General features: G+C 41.5%; 1 protein-coding gene and 2 non-coding genes across 3 annotated transcripts; 1 reads left to right on the top strand and 2 right to left on the bottom strand.

Annotated features, from left to right (window-relative positions):
* Positions 1-523: 523 nt before the first annotated feature.
* Positions 524-2,875, bottom strand: LOC144457759 (uncharacterized). The gene is made up of 2 exons (XM_078156097.1): positions 1,195-2,875; positions 524-615 (listed from the first exon to the last, which is right to left on the bottom strand). The coding sequence occupies exons 1-2, from the start codon at positions 2,762-2,764 to the stop codon at positions 524-526; spliced, it is 1,662 nt and encodes a 553-aa protein (XP_078012223.1). The 5' UTR covers positions 2,765-2,875.
* Positions 2,876-20,081: 17,206 nt separating this feature from the next.
* LOC144458147 (small nucleolar RNA U3) lies at positions 20,082-20,298 on the top strand. Its single transcript, XR_013487697.1, has one exon. It is a non-coding gene; the product is annotated as a small nucleolar RNA U3 (small nucleolar RNA).
* Positions 20,299-23,304: 3,006 nt separating this feature from the next.
* LOC144458152 (small nucleolar RNA U3) lies at positions 23,305-23,517 on the bottom strand. Its single transcript, XR_013487702.1, has one exon. It is a non-coding gene; the product is annotated as a small nucleolar RNA U3 (small nucleolar RNA).
* Between the last annotated feature and the right edge of the window lie 2,135 nt (positions 23,518-25,652).

Below are 25,652 nucleotides of genomic sequence, written 5' to 3' on the forward strand. Positions count from 1 at the left end.
GCCACATATCTGGAAGGAGGAGGAAAGAGACTGAGGCTAGTCCTCTATATGCTTCACAACCAAGTTGTTTCCTCCCCTTAGCTTGAGGCCAACTAATAATTTCTTCAAATGTGTGATCTAAATAGGTTAAAGGTTGAAGGAAATATTAGAATACTTTGTCTAATCCCATCCCTCCTTCCCATTTTTCAAATGATGAATCCGAGACCCAGAGAAGAGAAATGACTTGTCCAAGGCCACACATATGGGAAATAGCAGAATTAGGATTCCAACCCAGGCTCTCTGACTCCAAATCCAGTACTATTTCCCTCCCAAGATTTGCCTCATTTTAATAGAGGTCCCTTGAGGATAAAAAGCCTTGGATCAAATTTGGGTCACAATGACAGGTAGGTAGGGACCTTCACATCTCAACACATAGGAGCCACCTTGTTATACTTCAAATGGTTTACTGAAAAAACAAGTCACATCCAGCAAATGTGGAATATCCCAATGGGAACTGGTAAACCAATCACTCCTCCTACACCCATCACCACCCCCACTTCCAAATGACATAAATGGGGCAAAAACACAAACCTTTCAACCACCAGATGACCCGATTAAGCATCTCATCAGTAACATCTGAAAGCAACAGAAAAAAATCATTGCTTTTCTTCCAGCACCAGATGGTAATCCCCACAACCATTCCAGTTCCCTTCACTTGGCACACTGGATTCTGCCCAAGTGTTATTTTATCCCAAAGATACACGAAGGAAGGTAACTACATTTGAGAGGGCTCATCCATATCCTTCTATTTTAATACAACAAGCCCCTTGCCTTTTCCATCTTGTCTTCAAGAACATCTACTTAGAAGACCTGATTCTCTGTAATACCCTCCGCCCACCCCAGCTCATTCCCCAGTCTCTAACTCTAGAAACCACATTCTAAGACCAGACCCAGTATTTTAAATCACTAGGTATTTCCTCTGGGTCCAGAGAACAAGAGGGATGAAGGTGGAGCCAGTATCCTTAGAAGAAATTGGCTTTTCTCTCGGCCAGCTCTGATCCAAACCAAAGAGGTCACAAGAGTGACCGGTGCTCATGCTGACATAAGTGTAGTAGTAGGCAAGCCCACTGTGATCTACTGCCATCCATTCCCACCCACCAGTGGCCCATCTCACTAAATTGGGACTGCACCTAGGCATACTTCTTCAAAACATACCCAGGAAGAAAGCACTAAACCTTTGAATGGTTCCATCCTCCACGGACTCAGATGATTCCAAGGGCTGCCACGTAGACTTCAGCAAATCACATGATGGCATTGTCCTTGGAGATTGCGGTTCAGGAGAAGTTGCCTTCTCACTCTGTATGATTAACTCTTCACAGTAAGCTGAGGCTATCCCTATCTGGGACATGAAAAGATCCAAGTGAGTTGGCCTATGTTCTGACTGTGTTAAGACTGTCTCACACTTTGGAGGTTCAGGAGGTTCTGGGTGGAATAAGATCCACCATGAAGACTCAGGATCATACTTTGGTAAGGACCTAGGTGGTAAAGGACGAGGGATCAATTCTGGCTCTGTAACAGTAGCAACCTTCACTGAGGCTTCAGAAGATGGTGGCTTAAAGGAAGAACTTAAAATTGGAGGTTTGTGGGAAGGTTCACTTGGTTGCTGGCAAGGACTTGGAGAAGACGCATCTGACTCTGTTAAGATGGTGACCCGGCGTGACTCACGCCCTGAACGAGCAGAGCTCTTAATAGCTGCCTCTGCCTCCTGGGCCATTGCAACCCTAGTAGGGGATGGAACCTGTCTTTGGACTGTCTCAACTTCTGATCGGCCTGCAACTTTTTGGGGGTGATCAGGATCCTTACGGAATGAAACCTTAACAGCTGACTCTACTTCTAAAGACCCCAAGTTTCTGTGGGATCCCTTAGTTTCTGCATGGACTGTGCTTCGGGGACCTGCCTGAGATTCTTGCACAGACATGGTTCTTTGGGTTGGTTTGGTCTCCAGAGCAGTATGGGTTGGATCTGAGGAGGGTGGTTTCCTCAAGACAGATTTACCCTCAGAATAGACCAAATTCTTTTTGAAATCAGTCTGGGTGGATTCATCCTTTGGGTTAATTAAACACCTTCGAGGGCTTCGGACCCCTTGGGGGTTTGTAACCTTGGAGGGCGGTGGTTCCACATCCCATTGAGAGCTCGGTACTGTAGTTGATTCCTTCGGATTTGAGTACAGTGCCCGGGAAGTGATTTTGGCATCTGAGGGAAGTATGTTCCGATGGCTCTCTTGCCCTGGGGCAGCCACATTTTTATGTGTTTGATCCTGTGTTGGTGGACTTTGGGTCCTGTGTGTGCCACCATAAGAAGTACCATCATATTTCATCTGTGCTCTCCCTGACGGGGCAAGCAAGTTCCCATGAGGAACTGAGCCGTGTTCATGTTTGTATTGAGGTGAGCCGTGATGGGTTGCTTCAGCCTTTAAATGGCCTTGGCTGTGAGAAATAGATTCGTTCCCTTGGGAGGAGGAAATTCGGGAGAAATCAAGCCCATACTGGGGGGAAGCAGATTGAGGGGTATCTACCCCTCTTTGGGAGGTTTGACGGCTTTCCATTCCGCGTTGGGGGGAAACACTCCGGGACAAATCTGCACCTCTCTGACTGGCAGAAGGGCCTCGATGGGGACTCACACTATGATTGACCTCAGGCCCTCGCTGCATAGGAGCAGAAACTTTAAGCGAGGCTTTAGTCATCTTGGCTGTCTGAGACATGGAGCTTTTCTGGGTAGAGCCCATGTTTCACTCTCTGGATTAGGGGCCTTGCTGCATGTGAATCTTTACTCTCAGTTTTAAGAGCTGCTGATCTTGACTGTTGTTCCCAGAGAGGCTCAATCATCGGTTCCCTTAGCTACCTCTCTTCCTAATGATGTCACAAAGGAGGGAGCTTTCTAGTGAAATTCCCAAGTGTCCAACTCATTTTGTGACAGAGAAGAACCTCAAAGCTGAAAAGAGAATTGAAGGGTTAGAGAAAGGGGTTGCCGTTGACATTTTTCCATCAAGGGCATAGGAAGGTTCTATGCAAATTTGGATCTTCTTATTGGATTGTGAAGACTCCAGGTTTTCCCTTTCCTCCCCCAAATAATCAAATGCTAGGAATTCTCTTGGAGACTTCTGCACAAGAAGGAAGCCAGGGGCCCTGAGTAAGGGTCAAGTCTACAAAACCAAACAACACTAATAATGAACTATATAAGGAATGAAAGCCAGCAAGGTGTAGTAGAACCAGAAAGATTTGGGTTCAAGTTATGTGTGTCTGAAACATGTGACCCTAGACAGCTCATTTAACTTTAGTGGCCCCGGTTAAATTACAGAGGATTTCTGATAGGGAGTTTCCACATGCGTGACCCTAATCATAGCTCCTAAAGCCCAGTCTATCCTATCCCACCACCAGTTTAGACCTGTGGCGTGGATTTTTTTTTTTTCGTTTTTACTTTTCAGAAAGTTTTAATAATGAATGCAATGATAGGTACAGGTGAGTACTTAGTGAGTCTTCCCAGATGACAGTTGACAGTCCTACAGAAGGAACAGTCTCCAGACACCTGGTGACTCTAATGTCCGAAAGGCCAAGAAATGTTGTCACACTAATTAAGTGACCAGTGAGTCAGGGATATTATGCCCTTTGACTAGTGTGGCTGCCTAAACAAGCCAAGCCTCAGGAAAGCATCTGGATGAGGAGGACTTTATTGGTTCTGAATTCTAGAAGGTTAGTCTCTAAGGTTTTTTGACTCTATACCTCCCATATATGTGAATTTACTATTTATACATATATGTTACTGTGGGTATTATTACGTCCATTATAATGTCTAAAAATTACGTCCATCATAAAACTTATACTCAGAATAGATATTGTAAAAGGAGGAGAAAAATGTGAAATAACAGTCAATTGTGTTTAATTACCTGTTTATAACCAGCTCTAAGTTGGGTAGGGGCCAGAAAGCAAAAAAGTTCAAGAGCCCAGGAGTTTTTTGGGTTTTATTTTTTTTTAATTACTTTAATTTTTAGTTTTCAACAATCACGTCCATAAACTTTTGAGTTTTAAATTTCCACCTCCCTCTCTGTGATGGTGTGCAATCTGATATAGGTTCGACATATACATTCCTATTAAACGTTTTCCCATTAGTCATACTGTAAAGAAAAATGGGAACCAATATGAGGAACCACAAGAAAGAAGAAACAAAACAGAAGAAGAAAAAAGAGCAAATAGTATGTTTCAATCTGCATTCAAACTCCATAGTTCTTTCTCTGGATGTGGATAGCATTTTCTATCATGAGACTTTTGGAGATGTCTTAGATCCTTGCATTGCTAAGAAGAGCTAAGTCTATAAAAGTTAGTCATCGCACAACATGGCTGTTGCTGTGCACAACGTTCTCCTGGTTCTGCTCATTTCACTCAGCATTAGTCTATACAAGTCTTTCCAGGTTTTTCTGAAGTCTACCTGCTCATCATTTCTTATAGCACAGTAGTATTCCATTACATTCATATACCACAACTTATTCAGCCATTCCCCAATTGATGGACATCCCCTCAATTTCCAATTCTTTGCCACCACAGAAAGAGCTGCTATAAATATTTTTGTACATGTGGGTCTTTTCCCATTTTTATGAACTCTTCGGGATACAGACTTAGAAGTGCTATTGCTGGATCAAAAGATATGCACATTTTTATAGCCCTTTGGGCATAGTTCCAAATTGCTCTCCAAAATGGTTGGATCATTTCACAATTTCCATTTCATCCATTTCACAATTCCACCAACAATGCATTAGTGTTCCAATTTTCCTACATCTTCCCAGGAGCTTGCTTTAAATAATTCCTGAGTCATCAAGTCTTCTGGCTCAGTAGTCAGAGAGAGGAAGGAAGTAGGCTCCCCTAAGCTTCTATGATGAGGTCTAGGACTAGACTGAGAGTATTAATGCATGCTCCAAGAAATGGTCCCAAAAGCCCAGTCCATATTTTTGTTAAAACAATAATTTAAATAAACAGGAGGGCAATCTGTGGACCTTAGGTGCATGTGTAGTCAATATACATGTGAAAGGTATTGTGGCTTAATGGATAGATAGTTGGTCTCAGAGTCAGGAAGACTTCGGTTATATGTGATTCTGGGCAAATCATTTAACTTCTCAGTACTATATGAAACACTCTAAGACTACAAAATGCTGAGGAGATGCTGACTTGTATTGATAGAGGAAATTGCCTCTATTCTCTATTCTATCTCTATTTCTATAAGAATGATAAGGTCTGGTTGTTTTGCTGTTGACAGCTTGAAGTTTTATACCCAAGAGCCATGGCACTAGGCTCAGCTTGAGCTTATTAATGATAATAACAGTAGTAGTAGTAGCAGCAGCAGCAGCAGTAGTAGTAGTAATAGCTAGCATTTACATAGCACTTTAAGGTTTGCCAAGTGCTTCACAAATGTAATCTGAGCCCCAAATCCCATTGGGATGGGACTTTCTGCCTCATTGGTGGAGACTAATGTCCCAAGCCTGAACGAAGGGCAGAGTGGAGTTGTTGAGATTGGGAAGAGAGAGATCCTGGATTCTTCTGGCTTTGAGAGAGAAAATATATAATGCTGAATACAGATTGCCGAAGAGACAAAGACTCTGGGAAGAAGCTGACTTATAGAATGTGGATCTCTATTCTCAGTTTACTATATTAGAGACAAGTCTCCATACCCTGATGTTCTACTGACAAGATGCATTTGTTTCCACATGAACCATGGTCAGAGAAGCTAAATTGCCTCTATATCCTTGTTGTATGTCCTAGCTGCGTTAGGGCAAAGCAAGTCTCCTTTGGTAAAGGAGACTTCAAATACCTTGTTTCACCCCCAAATCAAACCTGGACAGAGAGGATGCTGGTGTTAGAGCTGTGCCTCCAACAGAGTCCTACAGGGATCCCATAGCAGCACAGCTTTCATGTACTGGTTTCCCTCCCAGTTTTCTACTGTATGGTTTATTGATCCTTTGGGAAAAGCAGCTGAGAACTTATATGGCATATTTGAGTGCCCCTGGTTAGCCTGGGTGAGGTCCCTTGCTACACCAAGGATGGAACACAGAATACTCGAAAGTACTTCATCAATGATGAATTGGCCCATCCTCTAACCACAGACAGGTACCCACTACCTGACCCTGGGAAGAAACAAACACAGCCATACTAATAGACCCATATCTCAGTTGCCAGATCTTGTGAATTTGACTTCCACATTATCTCTCCCAACTGTCTCCTCTCCGCTCACATAGTTACTACCCTAATTCTTTATATATACCCATCATCTAGATGGGTGCTTTTCCTAAAAACATAAATATTGAATAGGATAACACTAAAAGACTAGTCTGCTTGTAATCCCCACAATCAAAAGTTTTCATTAGGTATGTTGGTTTGGTCTGGTTTGGATTTTGTTGTGGTTTGGGTCTGTGTATTCTAAGGGCCTAGTAAGTTGCTGGGCCCATAGCAGGTGCTTAATAAATTCTTGAAGTTCAAAAGAATAACCTTGAGCTCATCTTGGGATTTGTTGGAAGGTTACTATATGTTAATTAAGAACTTTGAAACTTGGAGGGCTTAGACAAAGGTCAGGGATCAATTATGTGGAATAAGAAGTATTTAGGGGGAAGACCAATAAAAACGTGGTCATGAGTAGAAGAATGTGGGCTTCTTGTTAGCTTGAGATGACTTGGTACTTTTGTCCAAAACAAGAATTCTAACAAAAATAATAATATTATGTTATTAAATAAATGTGGTTGAGAGTATAGTATGTAGGCAAACTGAGACAATGTGAAACTTGCACCATCAAAATATATCACTTAGTAGGAACATCCCAAACATGCTAGGACCTTTGAGAGGTATATCTACCACTAACCCTATCAGTCCTTTGAAGGTTCTGGCCAGGACTCCTCACGTCTGCTACAATCAAATATGAACTCTTCCCTTGGTTAATGCAAGCCCAACCTTACATGCACAATGTACCTGCTTCCTAACTTGCCAACATCATTACCTTTTACTCCTCCTCAATATCTAGGCCACAGACAAAAGAGGTCTATCTGCTAATCACTAGAGGAAACATTCTAGTTCCAGCTTCCCTGCTTGGCCCTCTGGTCTAGGAAGCCTCTCCTTCCTCCCCTCTAATCCTTGGCAACTGGAGCCCTCTGCAAGGCTTGATCAATTCAAGTGTCATCTCTTTCCCTTTCCTCATTCCCTGAATTGGCAGTTCCCTGCCCACTCTTCCTCCCCTGCCCTGCCATCACTAGCAATTTCATCCATAGATATTCTGATTCACCTATGAAGCTCTTTCTCTCTTTCTCTCTCTCTCCCTCCCTCTCTCCTCTCTCTCTCTCTCTCCAACCCCCCACCCCTACACACACAGACATGAGAATAATGTCAAATCCTTGAGGGCTGAGGCTGGGACTGACTCCCTTTAGTCTTTGTAACCCAAGCTCTTGGCATGTGGTAGGCTGTTTCCTGGGCAGGGCATCAAGAACAAGAAAGAAGATAATAGTTTCGCCATTTCACAGAAAAGCAGGCAACAGTGAAGAGTTCTACAGTAAGGTGGAAAAGTTTCAGTAAAATCCTCTTTAACTTCTACACCTCAAAATAAAGGTATTATATAGCTGACACAAAAAATCTACGGCTGGTTCCACAATACAAGAAAACAACTCCCCCTGCATATGGCAAAAATCTAAGGAATTCACATCATAGAGGTTTAATACTTAGAGGTCTTACTTAGATCTCTTCCCTCATAGATTTGTGACCAAAGTCCCAATAGTATGGATCTACCAGTCGGTGATTGGACCCAAATAGAAATGGTGCCATGAACTCAGGGACACGTGGCAGCCAGTAGCAGATAAGACGTCATAAATTCAGGGACCAGTGGGGACCCACTGCTGCTGCCCCTCTCACCACTCAAGAGTTTTGAAGCAGTCCTTTCTCACCAAAAAGCTGCCAAGAAAGAAATCAAGAAATCATGAGGTCAAATCTTTTCTATGGACCCTTAGTTCCAGCTCCTCAGTCAATTAGAAAACATATCACCAAGTACCAGCCCCTCAGTCACTCTTGGCCAGAGGTAGGCTTGCCAAGATTCCACATCCTGAGGATAAATAAATTTAGTACACAGTCTAAGGACTGCACTCTCACTGGCCAGTCCTACATTATGCTTTAAAAAAGAAACCAAATACCATTAGACAAATATTACAATGTTGCAAGAGGCAGCCCTGTCTTAGAGGATAAGGACCTAGTCCCAGAGCCAGGAGGACCTGGGTTCAAATTCTGTCTCTGACACATACTGGTTGTATGACTCTGGGCAAGTTACTTAACCTCTCAGTGTTCTAGGCAATTCTAATAGTCTGTAAATGACAAAGAAGGTAGAGACTTATTTTGGTAGAAGGAATTTTCTCATTCAAAAATTCCTCATATCAATAAAATCACAGGTCCAGTTCTTTCTTATCTCCATAATATGAAGGAAAGTTAACTTTTATTGACTGGTGAAAACAGACCGGTATAAACTCCCCAGAGATCCAATAGCAAGAAATTTCAGAATGGTCAAAAGAGAAAACATTCACAAAAAGAAATTAGGAATGAATTTAGGTGAGATATTCATGTTCTCCATGTAGAATTTTTAAAACTCAGCTGTCGAGATAGGAAAAATTGGTGATGAAAATGGAAAATTTATCAAAAGACGCAGAAGCTATGACCAAAAAATAGACTCGGAACACATAAATACTGAAGTAAAGGAAAATTTGGCAGAAGGGAAGTAAAGGACAATAATTTTTTTCTTTTTTTTTTTTTAGGCAGTTGGGGTTAAGTGACTTGCCCAGGGTCACACAGCTAGTAAGTGTCAAGTATTTGGTCTGAGGCCACATTTGAACTCGGTCCTCCTGACTTCAGGGCCTGTGCTCTATCCACTGTGCCACCTAGCTGCCCCCAAAGGACAACAATTTTTTTTATTCTTTTTTTTTCCAGTCTTTTTTAAAATTAATTTATTTTGATTTATCAACAATCACTTCCATATGTTTTTGAGTTGAAAATTTTTCTCCCCCTTCCTCCCCTCCCTCCCCAAGATGGCGCACAATCTGATATAGGCTTTACATTTACATACCCATTAAACATATTTTCACATTAGTGAAGTTGTAAGTAAAAATTAAAACCAATAGGAGGAACCATCAGAAAGATGAAACAAAACTCAACAGAAGGTAAAAATAAGCGATAGCAATTCGACTTCCATAGTTCTTTCTTTGAATGTGGACAGCATTTTCCATCCCGAGGCCTCTGGAGATGTCTTAGATCCTCATAAAGCTGAGAAGGGTTCAGTTTAACAATCTTAGTAGTCGCATAATGTGGCTGTTACTGTGTACAAAGTCCTCTTGGTTCTGCTCACTTCACTCAGCATCAGACCATACAAGCCTTTCCAGGTTTTTCTGAAGTCAGCCTGTTCATCATTTCTTATAGCACAATAATATTCCATTACATTCATATACCACAACTTGCTCAGCCATTCCCCAATTGATGGGCATCCTCTCAATTTTCAATTCTTTGCCACCACAAAAAGAGCTGCTAAGAATATTTTTGTGCATGTGGGTCCAAAGGACAACAATTTTAAAAGCACACATGAACTCTATACAAGTCAAAATGACTGGCCTTGAAGACAGAATGCATAGAGATTAACGAATAAAAGAAATAAAAAGATTTAGACAATTATGTGCCCACAAAACTGAACAATGGAAAGTAATGGAGCATTATCTGCAAAAATCCAAATTAACAGAAATTGAAATATAAATCTTAAGCCTTCCAATTTCAGAAAATAAAATTGAAATAAAATGGAAGTTGTAAAGAAATTACCAAAAATGGGAGAGGGGAGGGACAGGAAAGTAAACTCTGCTGCCAATGGATTTTCAGGTGAATTCTATCCGACAGTTAATTAAATGCCTACAGCACACAGATGACTCTCCCAAATGGGGAGCAGAAAGACCTTTGGGGAACAGAAGACAGGGATCCTGCAGAACTTTTCTTTTCCTTTCTTTTAATTTTGTAGGCCCCTTTGTTTCAGAACCAAAGGGAACCTTTCTGCAGGGAGTTAACCCTAGAAGCTTTTCTTCCCCTTTCCTTGCTATCCAGTGCTTTCTCTAAGGGGAAGGTTAAGTGAAGCGGGGAGGACAGAAGGTGAGTGGAATTTTTCTCACTGGGGAGCAACCACCTCTACCCCAGCTGGTCTTCTTGCCCCAGCAAGCAGGGTATTCCGGAATGTTACTAACCCGTGGAGGAAGGTGGGGCGGGATATGTAAATTAAGCGCTACCCAGCAGGCAGTGAAATACAGGCAGCCTGCTATGGTTTTGTAGCCCGAAGAAAGAGCTAGATTTTAGGAGGCATCCTCTCCTGGGTTTATTTTTGCTTTTCCTTTTTGAAACACTTGGCTATGAGAGCGCTTACAGAGAAGGAGGGTGGCGATTTTCCAACTTATGGAGCGCAGGAGAAAGCTGCCGACTTTTTGTGTCGTCATGTGCTAAATAGGAGTGAAAGAAGGTGGTTTGAAGTTAGGAAAGGATAATATGCTTGTGTTTCAGTTAAGATATTGTTTGCCTAAGCTGTGGGAATACCTATGATAAGATGTATTCTAAACTTTCTGGGAGTTTGCTTAGTGAACAGTTGTTACAAGTTTTAAATTGTTAGCTTGTGGGTCTTTTTATGCCATGTTAGTATTGGTGTGTCAATTTATTTGATTTTGAGTTTTTTGAGGATTTCAGTCAGTTTCAGTAGAAACTAAAACTAAAATTGAAATATGGAGTGTGTAGGGGAAACTACAAAGAGGAAGAAAAGTTAGATTCAAATTGATTTTATTAAAAGACAATAGAAGCATTGAAATCTATATCATAATCACCGCTATATTTATGGATTCCTTACATGACTTACTTGAGGTTGGACTGAACATCCAAACCAAATATGATAGGGCCAGGAAACAGATTTTTTATGCCACTAAAGACCTTGACCTTCTATGATGCAGGATTATTGACTGGATAGAGGCAGGAGTCAGCTTGGGAGACCATCTAGATCACTGTTTATTGACCTTACTAATTTATTACTATTATGAAGGTGAGTTCAACAAGTACCAAGATAGCCCAGGGGACCAGTATCTCTCAGAGCTTGGATCCTCAGTTCATCACCTTGGTGGGGATGATACTGCCGGCCTGGGCAGGTTTCTTGATGCAAGCAATCGAAGGCCCTTACTACAACAAGCTATTCAAGAAGTCCCTCAGGGAGAACTAAACAGAGAAAGAATTGGTCTTTTCATTTCATTCTGTAGCCTCTTTCTGCTGAAATTGGTAGTAGGGGAACAAGCTTGCATTGAAAAAGTCCTACCCCAAATCTGAGTGCACTCTGAACAAGGCCTAGCAGAATTCCCAAACTAGGGTTTCAACTGCTACTATGAAAATCATCTTTACAATAAAGCGCCAGTTTTCTCATCAAGTTTGTTATTATCCACCACAGACTCCATCAACTGGGCATGATGCATCAAACTCAGTAATCGCCGCATCAGTTGACCATCAGTTGACTTTGCTGGATTATTGATTGTCAAAACTATTCTAGACCATATCCTCCTATGAGTTGAGCTCCACCCCTTGGCCTGAGAACTTGATAGTTTCCAATAGTAAAGGAGTAAAGGAGATCTCAAAATATGGAATTTATGCCCCTTATGCTGACTCCTGAATCTTGCAGGGGTCAATCAGTTGGAGCATGGGTTATACCCACTATTGACAGCCGTTGCAATTGGTGCGGCTTCTGCCCATGGAAGCACACTTAAACAGGGTGAATCTTGATGAGAGGTACCAGGCCCTTCAAGAGTCAGACCATGAGGCTGAAAGCAGACGAAGATAACGTAGAGAAATGCTGGAAGTTAAGAGCCTTGGGCTTGAGAAAAAAGAAGAAAAGATCCCTTCAGAGTTCCATCAGCAGAAGAATGCAATTAGCAAACATCAACAAAAGGAGGTGTTGAAGGCCAAGCAAGAACTACTTGAGAAACTCAAACTACATTTGGCCCCAAGATTAACAGGAGAGCAAAAGAAAAGTCCATCTCTGACCCAATAAAACATTGATTTACTCAGAGACAACTTAACCCAGCCCAAACTAGAACTCCAACTAATAAAGCCCTCGAGCACCAAGACACTTGATCCCCCAGTGACTTCCATCAAATTACCATCCACAGATATTCATTCATTTACTCTCATACCTTCAGAAGGCCAACCAGTCCTCCAAACTACAGATGATGAGGAAGAAGGAACTCCCTTGAGCACAGCCGACCTTGATGAATATTTCAGAGAAGGCCCTTCTCAGCTAGCAAACATTCCAGGAGATCAAGCTGATCCTACAAACTATAAGTTTGAAGAGGACACTGATTTAACCACAGGCATCAAGAACCCTGGAGGGACTTTGGCCTTTGAGGTTCCTCCTGAGCCTAGAAATTCACACCCCCACCCAACACAGACATCCTCTACAGTCTCAACCCCCTCAAGAACTGAGGAACCAAGGCCCTGCCAAACTGGAATCAATAATAGAAACCCCAAGCTACACAGAGGATCTGTCAATACAATGAGACTGGAAAACCTCTATATCTAACCACCTTTAATGGCAACCTCTTGGTATTCCCGGACATGTTTATCTCAGAGGAACTTTGGAGGGAAGTCTACCCTGCCCAGGACGATCTCCCAGCAGTTTTGTCCCAACAACTAAAGGGCCTGTGTCTTGGATAGAATTATCGAATGACCTTTGCTGTAAAGCTCTGATGGAGGGTCCCCAGAGTATTTGATTAAGAAAAAAAAAGTTTAGGGGGCAGCTAGGTGGCGCAGTGGATAAAGCACTGGTCCTGAAGTCACGAGGACCTGGGTTCAAATCCAGCCTCAGAACAAACACTTGACACTTACTAGCTGTGTGACCCTGGGCAAGTCACAACCCCAGTTGCCTAAAAGAAAAAAAAAGTTTTTTGAGTTATCTGTTAAGTGTTTTTAAATGTATTTGGGCTTTGTTTTTTTTTTTAATCTCACCAAAGCTTGTTTGGGTATTAAATTAATTGGCACTTTAAATTAAGGAATTGACTTTTTAAAAAATGTAAACATTAATGGATGTTCATTTCAGAAAATCTAGATTCCACTATTGGGTTTTTTTTTAATCTTCTTAGTGAGTATCTAATACCTGTCAATAATTAATTCTTGGATTTTAGTTACTAAGATTTTTCTTTTTTAATACTCATAATTTCCTTTGGCAAATTGCTCTTGAAAGAAAAATTTTCCCCCTCAGGTTATTTGGGCTAACATCAAGACCTGGGCAAATAACTATGTTAACTGATTGAAAACTGACCATAAGTATAGCAATCAAATGAGAAAACTAATGGACAGAGATTCAATCAGCTGGAGCAGAGAGATATAAATTATGCTGTCATTTTTTTTCAGTGGAACCCTACTCTCGGTGACCCCATTTGGGGTTTTCTTGGCAGAGATACTAAAATGATTTGCCATTGCCTTCTTCAGCTCATTTTACAGATGAGGAAACTGAGGCCACCAGGGTTAAGTGACTTGCCCAGGGTCACATAACTAGTAAGTGTCTGAGACCAGATTTGAACTCAGGAAGATGAACCTTCCTGACTCCAGGCCTAGTGCTTTATCTATTACACCACCTAGCTGCTCTTATATATAAAGTACTGGTGTCCACTGCAAGGATAATGAATCTTTTATAACTTTATTGGGAGATAATTATTTGGATCTTTTTTATCATTGTAAATATAAGAGATCAATTACATTATATGTCTATGGATTTTAAGTTTATGTTACCTATCATGTTTTATTATCTTTTCAGAAGGAAGATTCTGATAGGAATTGTGATGATGTGATAGCCACTGTGTATCTTTTTAAAATGTTAATTGAATAAGGTAAAAGCATTCAGTTGTTTCCTCAGGAATTCAGTGCAACCTTTGGCCAGAGGACCTGTCTATATATTTGAATGACTAGATGGAAGAAGAGTTTAGCAATGAGGAGACAATTGCACCTTTAGCATGGTCCATGTTCTGTTTAGATTCCAGAAAAGAACAGAATGATTTTTAAATGAATCAGACCATCAATTTTACAAGCTGTAAATAATTAACAAGGCAAAGTGTAGTCTGTCCTTTTTATGACCTCGGCCTGAATTTTTTATTTTTTATTTTTTTTATGAGGGGGCTCCTTTATCTCATTTGAAACCTGATGGTTTATTCACAGCACCAGGTTAAATTGTCTCTCTGAACAGAGCCTGGAGATTTTGCTTTGGAGACAAGTGCTGCCATGGCGGAGACAGGGAAGGTGGCCACCTAATGAAACATTCCTCCATGTCCCTTGCCACCATGGCTCATTGAGGGAAGGGACTGTCCTTGCTTCATTTTGTTTTCCTAGCACTGCACAATGCATGGCACTTGATAAATACTGGTTGACTGAGTAAAGGTAAGCATAACTTGAGGGGGACTGCTGACCCAAGGCTATTTTAAAGAGATGTGTAAAGTCAAGAAGAGTCATAGAGATGGGTAAACCTAACTGTTCATACACTAGGACCAGACTTTGTAATTATAGATCAGAAGAACCTAACAGTCACATCAAAGATCGTGGCTTACTTTTAAAACAGATACTTTGCTTTTGAAACAGCCAGAGCTGGCAAACCAAACCAAAGAACAAAAAAGATGGTTTGCCAGCATCTGGCCCACGAGGGGTACAGAGTATACAGCTACAAAATGATTGTGGGAACTTTGGGAGGCTGAGCAATGAGTCTGTGTTGTCCAGCTTAAAAGTCATGTAAAAGTATTGCAACATCATGAGAAAATTAATGGACACAATGAAATGGAACAGGGAAATATACATTGTGTACATCATCAGAGAAAGACAGGACAGGTACTATACTAGACAATTATATATAAATATAATTTTTTACTTTATAATAGCAGGATAACCACTAATTTGTTTCTTCTTTTAACCAAAAAGTGATTGTTTACTTTTTATAAAGGTATTGTAGATATGACTTACTTTATGTCTTATTGGTTAGAGAAAGATATTACCAGTTATGTTTTTAGATTTATTCTGTCTTTCTTTTTCTTATTGATATATATAGAATTGTTATAAGACTTTAGAAATTAAAAACACTGACTTAAAATATTTTAAAATTATAAAAATATTAAAATTATATAAAATAAAATAAGTATTAAAATATTTAGAAATACTGATCAAAGTAAAAAAAAACCCTGTTCTTATCAGTTTATCTATTACTTTCTCTTAGATTATATATAACACAGACTACTTAGGGGTTAGGTATCTAAATTTTGAACTGAAGAGCAACCAATGGGATTTTAGCTATATGGATCAACGATAAGGCACGGGCTCCAGAGGGAGTGAAATGAAGGGCTTTTGCTAGATTTGTAGACATCAGCTCACTGACAGCTTGGATCAGTAGAGGGTATACATTCTCACTTCTATGGCCTCACTTTCCAAAATATTTATGAGGAGGGTTCTTTCACCTGGTTTACCGATTAGAGTTTTATATGCCCACCAGATTGGACTTCTTCACAGTAGATGACTTGAGAAGATTCATCTGGGGATAAACACTCTGATGCTGGGCCAGAACAATACACTCCTTCACATTTTATGCTGTCACACCACCACTCATCTAATGTGTGTGTTGGGACACCTTCATCCAATGGTATGTTGGCATTTTAAATCAGTTATCTAAGGCTGATTAATTTAACAGTAACAATTTTAAAGGAGGGAGACACTTTTGCTACACCTAATGATTTTAGAGGGAAAGAACATGACAGACACAATCATCAATGAAATAATGTCCATTGAGAATTGATACTCCATCCTCAAAATTGCCAAAGGAGGCAAAAGATCAAATTACTAAATGGGATCCATCCTCATGGCTGGCATGGAGAGGATTTTGAAGTGTGTAGAAATGCACTGGACGTACCAGACCTCAAACTATATTATAAGGCTATGTTATCAAAACTTACCTGGTACTGGCTAAGAAGTAGACAGATAGATCAGTGAACAGAGTAGATATGCACTACATAGTAGCAAATGATTCTAGTTTGTATATATACTTAGTGTGTTTTATACAAATAAAGTCAGATATAAAGAAATGTTAATTCTTCATAGGTAGGAAGAGCCAATATAATAAAATTTTAATAATAAAATTTTACCAACTACCCAAACTAATCTATTTATTCAATGACATCCCAATTAAATTATCAAAAAAAATTTTGCTGAAGTAGAAAAAATAATAAGAAAATTCATTTGAAGGAACAAAGGGTCAAGAATATTAAAGGAAGTAGTGAAAAAAATGTAAAGGAAGGAGGTTTAGCAGTACCATGTCTTAAACTATATTGTATGGCAGTAATTATCAAAACTATCTGTTACTGTCTAAGAAATGTAGATCAGCAGAAGTGAGTAGACATATGCTACATTGTAGCAAATAATTAGAGCAATCCTGTGTTTGACAAATGTAAAGATTTAAGCTTTGGGGATAAGAATTCATTAATTGGTAAAAAAATTATTGGGAAACCTGGAAAGTAGTCTGGCAGAAATTGGGCATAGACCAATATCTTAACACCCATTTACCAAGAAAAGCTCAAAATGGATACATGACCTAGATACAAAGGAAGTCATCATAAGAAAATTAGAAGAATGTGGAACATATTACTTATCAGACTTACAGAAAGGAGAATTTATGAATAACAAGAGATGAAGAGCAAGCATTGTGAGGTATGAAATGGATAATTTTGATTACATTAAATCAAAAAAGATTTTGCACAAACAAAACTAATGTAGCTAAGATTAGAAGGAAAACAGAAAATTGTGACAAAAATTACAGAGTTTCTCAGAAAAAGATCTCATGTCTCAAATATATAAAGAACTTTGTCAAATTTATAAGAATATGAGTCATTCCCCAATTGATAAATAGTCAAAGGATATGAACAGACAGTTTTTCAATGAAGAAATCAAAACTATATACAGTCTTGATCAGAGAAATGCAAATTAAAACAATTTTGAGATATCATCATATACCTTTCTCATATACCTCTCTCACTCCTGGAGAAAGCAAAGTTACTGTCTCTTTTTGACCAATTTCATTTCTTAATCGTTTCTCCATAGAGAAGGATGAGTCCTAGGCTCAACTGAAGCAGGAGGATGGGAAGGTAATGATTTTAGACAAGATTTAGTTTAGGGTGTCACTCTTAATCTGTTACCCTAAGAAAGGTCAAGGACCAAAAATATTTTCAGTTTTACTAAATAAAAAAATTAAATTAAAAAAGTAATAAAATTCCTTCCTTCCACAGAGGGTACCAGATTTCTGTGATTTTGAATACCAAAGAGGATTTTATTCAGAAACAAACTGGGAAACTAAGATCCGGGAGATGAAGACTGACAAGACTGAATGAATGAAAAGAGAATTATTAATCTAAGAACGTCAGCGAGGGCAAGGAGAATAAAGCCCAGACCTTCGATTATCATTCTACTCTTCCCTGGAAGAAAGCTTTATACAGTAGCCAGAGCTGTTGACCACCCCTTCTTTCTGGACTTTTATCTCCTCATTTGCTTCCAAAACATTGATCTCCCTAGAATCTCCTCCAACCTGTCAGACTATGCCCTTCTCATCTTCTTTGCTGATTCTTTGTGTCATTTTCTTTCATTGACCTTATTATAGCCATAGTGTATCTTGTTTCCCTGACTCTACTTTTTTCACTCACTATCAGCACTCATGCAAGCCTTGCCCTATTTCTCTAAATTCTGGTGGCCTTGGCTCAGCCCTCATTTGGAGGAGTTATCTTAATATCCAGCACTGTTAATCACTGCTTCCTTCCTGCTTCTCTCCCTCCCTCCCTCCCTCCCTACCTACCTATTTTCAATCATCCCTTATTCACTAGCTGCTTCCCTACTGCCTACAAACATTCCCATGTGTCCCCCCTCCTCAAAAAGCCCTCATTTAATTCTTGTATCCCCAAAAACTATCATCCCATAGCTCTCCTGCCTTTTCTAACTAATCTCCTAGAGAAGGCCTCCAATTCTTATACTCTCACTTTTCTTAACTCTCTACTGTCTGGCTTCCAACCTCATCATTCAAAGAAACTGCTCTTTCCAAAGTTACCAGTGTTCTCTTAGTCATCAAATCAAATGGTCTTTCCTCAAACCTCATCCTTCTTGACCTCTCTGCAGCTTTTGACGCTATATCATTACCCTCTTCTCCTTGATACTCTCTACTCTCTCTTCTGGTTCTCCTCCATCCTATCTGATCATTCCTTCTCAGTCTTCTTTGCTAGATCTTCATCCAGGTCATGGTCACTAACCAATGTGTCCCATAGGGCTCTGTTCTAAGTCTTCTTCTATTTTCCCTCTATCCTATTTGACTTGGTGATCTCATCAGCTCTCATGAATTTAATTATCATCTCTATATGGACAATTCTGGGATGTGTTTATCCAACCCAAACCTCTCTCTTGATCTCTTACTAGTAGACATCTTAAATTCAACATGATCAAAACTGAACTTCTTTATCTTTCCTACAAAAACCTCTTTCCAACTTTCCTTTTACTGTTGAGGGAACTATCACCATTCTTTAAGTTGCACAAACTCACAACCTAGGTGTCATCTTTGACTGCTCACTCCCTCATACCCTCTCAAGTCCAATCTGTCATCCAGCTTTGTCAATTCTACCCCACGATTATCTCCAATATATGGCCCCTTCTCTAGTGTGATTAGGTATTTCATCTCCTATCCTCCAGTGCTCATCCTTTATTTCCTGCCCCTTCCACCATCTCCTCATCCTCCAACTCCCTCTATACCGACCACTTACATTACATCTTCTCAGGGCTTTGGTAGAGGGACAGAGTAAAATGGCATGTGGGCCCTCCCACTAACTCTCTACTTCTTATTCCCCTTTTCCTCCAGTTTACTTCCAGTTGTCACCAACAACAGGGAAAGTGGGTCTATCTTCTGAGCAATCCATCTCACCCACTGATACCTCCAAGAGGTTGTCTGGCACTGCCCTCCCCCCAATGTGAGCAACTGCCCAGTGAAAGCAAGCCTCCCAACTTGGTCCCAGCTCCCAGACCCAAGCACTACTTGTTCTCTGGCTCAAGAAGATTGAGTAATTCCCAACTACTACCTGCATCAAGTATAAACTCCAGTCCTTGGCATGTCTGGCATGGAATAAACAATCTTACCTCAGCCTCCCTCTCTAGCCTGATTGCACCTGGCTCCCCCTCATACACTCCACACTCCAGACAAAACAAACTCTTTGCCTGACCTTCCCTGGTCACAAAACTGCACCTCTAGCTGCCTTTGCACATGGCCCCCTTCTCATCTCCTGGAATGCTCTCCCTCTTGATTTGTTCCAGCCAGTCTCTTGGAATCTCAAGCTTCCACAACGGCTCAGCCCAAATGCAGGGTCCACAAGAGGCCTTTCCCCATTTTCCCAACTGGCAGTAATCCCCTGCTGTCTTCTCTGCTTTGTACATTGGATTCTCAGGGCTCCATAGCTGTTGCATTTTCTCCTTGTAGAAGTGAAGCTTCTCAATGGCACAGGGTGTGTTTTGTGTGTGTCTGTGTTTGTGTCTATGCGTGTGTGTTTCATGATGGTTTTGGACTGTGCATCTCCACCCAAGTTCTAGAAAGTGCCTGACACTTAGTAGGTACTTAACAAATGTTTATTGATTAAGTGATTGATTGATTGTGGTGATTCTAATAAGTGTCAAGTACAGAGTGGATGCTTCAAAAGTGCTTGTGTGTGTTTGAATTCATCAATTCACCAACTCATGAAGGTGACTGGTTGGAAGGCGGGATTATGTTAATGAGGAAGAGTGTGGCTTGAAGAGTTCAGACAGAAGTCTTGGAGTTGGGGGCATGGGGCTGCCATTGACCTTTGGCTCTATGTGCAAGGGTTTGGGGAGGCACATGGTGTGGATTGGCTGAGTGCTGGGTGGCTTTTGGGTGGAGACAGTGGAGTGTGGAAGGGTGACCATGAGTGGGAGGGTTGTGGGCTTGGCAGCGCTGGGGGCAGGTTGGAGTATTTGGTTAAGACTATACTTTCAGGGATCATTTCTATAGTATGTTACTAGAGAATTGTGGCTGAAAGTGTAGCACGGAGGTAACCACGAGGAAGAGCTGTGGTGTTCTCTTCTGAGCGTGAAGCTGGTTTACAACACTACTTGTCTCTAGCTGTTGTCTGCCATTGATGATCGTTCTTCCCTTCCTTTGTGTTGGGTGAGAGGAAGAGAACACAGGCTGAGTGGGTCCTTTTTCCTTCATGTTATTACCAAAAGTTAGTTGTTTTTATTCTCTTCTGGCTGTATTTTAGGTTATCATTCTGTGTGAGAAATAATGAGTTTTGTTTTGTTTCTGAGATTTATCTTTGGTGTTGCCTAGCTCTTAGTTTTATAAGAAAAGAATTCTCTGCTTCGCTATTCTCATGTGATTTTTTTCCTGCAACAGTTTTTGTTACATTTTCCTTTCCTTCTTTATTTTAATAGCTTTTTTCATCACTCCCTTTGCCCCATGGTGTCACTCAATTTTTTCTCACTGCTACTTCCCCAGAGACATTCAATTTTACTGCCATCTAGTGGCAATCTGTAACCTATGGAGAACCAGGCAGTAGAACCCATGGGGACAGTGATGCAGGGGCAAGGTGGTGGCTAGTCATAGCCAAGATATAATCAGTCATTTCCATCTTTTAATTTCCTTTTTGGAATAAACTTTTCTTATCTTTTTTGTCCCCCTGAGGCCAAGTTGGAAAGCACAGCCTTGCTTCCACTGGGCAGTTGCCCATATTGAGGGAGGGCACCATTTGAGGAGACGCTGCCTCCGCCCATTTCTTTGGAGAGTTGGAGAACAAGTCCACGATGTTCATTGAATGAATGGGTTTTCTCTTTTCCTATGAAAGAAGGTTCACTGTGAAATGGGTGAGGTAGAGGAGCAGGGCTAGAGCCTGGAGGAAAACATATCTATATGTAAGCCTAGATATGATTGCATTGTGTATGTATGTCTGTGATGTTCATGAGGAAGAGAAGGGTTTGGTTTTGGCTTTCTAGTCCTCTCTCACCTACAGCAGAGCGTGTCCCAAACCAGTGAAAGGGTTTTCAGGAAACTAAGGGTACAATATGTGAGGGGGAACATCACATGATGGTCAAGCTAAGCTGATCCTCCCACTCTCCCTGCCTGCCAGAGGTGGTGGGCCCACCATCCTCTACCTCCCTGCATGATCCCTTCTGGTCGATCAGTGGAGGGAGCTTATAGTCTCAGTGGGCACCAACTCCTTGACACTCTCCTAGATGCAATGCGTTGCTGAGTCCCTTCTGCTGGTCCAACCTCTCAAATTCTACTAACAGGTAGGGTACCCAAGCTGAATTTCACCTTTTCCTCAGTTCTGACCTCAGAGACGAATTAATGGTATGAAATTCATATATTTAATATATCAATTGCCTTTATTATTTTCTCTTTATTCTTGCTATTTTTTTTTCTTTTAAGAGTATTATTCCTTATATGCAATGGCTCTCTGTGAGGGATAGATGAAAGGGATGCTGGGAGAAATTTTGGCAATGTAAAAAAAAAGCCAAAACCCTCAAAATGGACTGCTAGTCCATTTTTAAAAATAATTAATAGATGGAAATGACTTATTTTATTTCAAATATAACTGGTCTTTACCCTAACCCCAATCCCTGCCATCAACTCCAACCCCACTATTCTTTCAGTATAAGACTTCCTCTCTCCTTCCATTGCCCCTTTCCCTTTCACTTCCTCCTCTTTCCACTCTCTTCTCTTTCCCTTCCTTTCCCCCTTCTCCCATTTATTTCTCCCTCTCCGTCTTCTTTTACTTTGAAAGTTTTCATTTTAGGGTTTTGGTAGATTTTTTTCCTATTTTCATTTTCACCTCTAATTCTAAGGGATCAGGCAATTTTCTTTTAAGATTTCTTGAAATAAGAAATCTATACTTAGGTGTGTGGGGGGGTGAGTCATGGTATTCAGATCGTCTAAATAATTTTAGAATTTCTTCTCCTTAACCTATTTCACTTTGACATAACCTTACATTTGCTTAGATTTTTTCAGCCTTTTGATTTTGTTTTAATATATTTTTTTTTGTCAGCTCAGAAAGGCATTAATTTCCATTTGGTCCCTTCCAATTGACCACACTTAGACAATGATATGTGGGGGAGGGGCACCAGGTGGCAGTCCAGGTAAGCTGGTGCTTCCATTCTCCCTGCCTGCCAGAGGTTGGTGGACCAGCCATCCTCTACCCCATTGGCAGGATCCCTTCTGGTCAGTCAGGGGAGGGAGCTTATAGTCTCAGTGAGCCAGAGCTGCTTGACACTCACCTGAATGCAGCCACTGTCCCCAATTCCAGGCCTGGCTCCTCCGGATCCTGCCCTGGCCCTATCCACCCCCACCTCCACCCCACTCCAACCTCTCTGTACCCAGATATTCAGGTTGCCTTTCCTCCCTTGTTGCTAGTTTCTAATGCTGGAGATGAACTACTGGTTGTTCTTACTGAATTGTGCCTGACATTGGTAACCCCATTTGGGGTTTTCTTGGCAAAGATACTGGAATAATTTGCTATTTTCTCCTCCAGTTCATTTTATAAATGAAGAAACTGAGGCAAACAGGGTTAAGTGACTTGCCCAGGCTCACAAAGCTAGTAAGTACCTGAGGCCAGATTCAAAGCTAGGAAGATTCATCTTCCTGATATCAGGCCCCAGCCCCAACACTCTATCCCCTGCACCACCTAGCCTGCCCCTAAACTACTGGCAAGGTATTAAATATGTTTGCTCTACCATTGGTTTTGTTGACTTTTCTCCCTCTTTTTCTATTTCTAGAGTAGACAGAAGGACATTGGGGAAAATGTTGGTGAAGTAAACCCATCCCCATCTTCCACTCAAGAAAAAAAATTAACAAAAATGAAAGTCCCCACGATTCTACTTTGGTTATGAGTTGAGAGAGAACTACCAGGAGCAGGGGCTAAATGGGAAATTGTATGGAGGAGTGTTTTGGAAAGGACTGAGAGAAGGAAGCAACTTCTGGTTCTAAACTTACCTCCACCCTGCTGTTCACAGGAATTCCTGCCTTTTACTCATTTTTTTATCTTGGGAGGGAAGTAAGGGATAGGCTTAAGTCTCCAACATTGCCTCCAGTATCTCTCTTCTGAGAAAGAAAAAAAGTCAGCACAACAAAATGACTGAGGAGCATAGAAAATATAATGGGTAAAATGTTGGGCTGAAAGCCATGAAACCATAGCAGAAATGATCAAAAACCACACCTCCTGTGTTATCTTCCTCTCACCCCACAAAAAGGAAGCGAAGGATGATCATCAACATTAAGCAGCAGCTGCTGACAATGTCAGGAAGGAGCCTCACACTCAGAAGAAGACACCACAGCTCCTCCTCGTGGTTACCTCTGTGCTACACTTTCAGCCACAATTCTCTAGTAACATACTATAGAAATGATCCCTGAAAGTATAGTCTTAACCAAATACTCCAACCTGCCCCCAGCGCTGCCAAGCCCACAACCCTCCCACTCATGGGTCACCTTTCCACACTCCACTGTCTCCACCCAAAAGCCACCCAGCACTCAGCCAATCCACACCATGTGCCTCCCCAAACCCTTGCACATAGAGCCAAAGGTCAATGGCAGCCCCATGCCCCCAACTCCAAGACTTCTGTCTGAACCCTTCAAGCCACACTCTTCCTCATTAACATACTCCCTCCTTCCAACCAGTCACCTTCATGAGTTGATGAGTTGATGGACTGATGAATTGATGAATTCAAACATACACCCTGACCTTTTTTTTTTTTGGTTGGGCAATGGGGGTTGAGTGACTTGCCCAGGGTCACACAGCTAGTAAGTGTTATATGTCTGAGGCCTGATTTGAACTCAGGTCATCCTGAATCCAGGTGTTCTATCCACTGCACCACCTAGCTGCCCCTTACCCTGACCTTTAAAAAGTACTTTTGAAGCATCCAGTCTACACATGGCACTTATTAAAATCCGGGTGAAAGTACACAGTCCAAAACCACCACAATTAATCAATTAATCAATAAACATTGTTAAGTGCCTACTGTGTGTCAGTCACTTTCTAGAACCTAGGTGGAGATGTACAGTCCAAACCACCATGGAACACACACACACACACACACACACACACACACACACACACACACATACACATCCTGTGTCACTGAGAAACTTCACTTCTACAAAGGAAAAATGGAAATCCATGGAGCACTGAGAATCCAGTGGACAACACAGACAAGAGAACATGGGATTATTCGTAACTGGGAAAATGGGGAAAGGCCTCTTGTGGACCTTGCACTTGGGCTGAGCCACTGTGGGAGCTTGGAGTTCCAAGAGGCTAACTGGACCAAATCAAAAGGGAGAGTATATCAGGAAATGAGGAAGGGGCCATGTGCAAAGGCAGCTAGAGGTGCAGTTTTGTGACCAGAGAAGGTCAGGCAAGGAGTTTGTTTTGTCTGGAGTGTGGAGTGCATGAGGGGGAGCCAGGTGCAATCAGGCTAGAGAGGGAGGCTGAGGTAAGATTGTTTATTCCATGCCAGACATGCCAAGGACTGGAGTTTATACTTGATGCAGGTAGTAGTTGGGAATTACTCAATCTTCTTGAGCCAGGGAGCAAGTAGTGCTTGGGTCTGGGAGCTGGGGCCAAGTTGGGAGGCAGGGGCCCATATTGGTGGAGGGTAATGCCAGGCAACCTCTTGGAGGTATCAGTAGCAGAGATGGACTAAACAGAAGACAAACCCAATTGTCTTGGGTAGATGGCAATAGGCAGTGTCCAGGAGGAGGAGAAGGGCATCGGAAGGAGGAGGGTTTAACGGGAGGACCCAGATGTCATTTTGCCCTAACATCATAAGGCAAAGACCATGCAGTGTGTGGTTGGCATGGGAGGAATAAGAGTGCAGGGGACAGTTGTGTATGAGAGGGGAAAGGAAGTGAAGGAAGCAGGGGTAGGTTGTGTTAGATCATTTAGATTGTGGAGAATGAAAAAATGGGAGAGATGAAGCCAGATGGTGGCTTTCATTGGTTTTACTTTTTCCACTTGTGGTAAGTGAAGTTTCTCAAAGACACAGTGTGTGGTGTGCGTGTGTGTTTTGTGGTAGTTTTGGATTGCATATCTTTACCCAAGTTCTAAGAAGTGCCCTGTGCAGAGTGGACGCTTCAAAAGTGCTTGTTAAAGGTCAGGATGTGCTTCATCATTGTGATGATCAATGTCAGCTTTGGAATTGGGGAAAGGCAGCCTCCCCCCATTTCTTTGGAGAGCTGGAGGACAAGTCCACAATGTTCAGTGAATGAATGGGTTTCCTCTTTTCCTACAAAAGCAAGTTCACTGTGTGGTGAGTAAGGTAGAGGAGCAGAGCTGGAGCCTGAAGGGAAACACATAGCTATATGTAGGTCTGGATGTGACTGCAATGTGTGTGTAGGTTTGTGATGTTCATGAAAAGAGAGGTTTGGTTTTGGCTTTGTGGGCTTCTTGCACCTACAGTAGAGCATCTCCCAAAACAGTGAAAGGATATTGAGGAAACTCAGGGTGCAATATGTGGGAGGGGGGGAGACACCACATGGTGTTCTACCTCATCTGGTCCTCCCAT

This window comes from Phascolarctos cinereus, unplaced genomic scaffold (genome assembly GCF_003287225.1).
Source record: "Phascolarctos cinereus isolate Bilbo 61053 unplaced genomic scaffold, phaCin_HiC Scaffold_5;HRSCAF=322, whole genome shotgun sequence".
NCBI lineage: Eukaryota > Metazoa > Chordata > Mammalia > Diprotodontia > Phascolarctidae > Phascolarctos > Phascolarctos cinereus.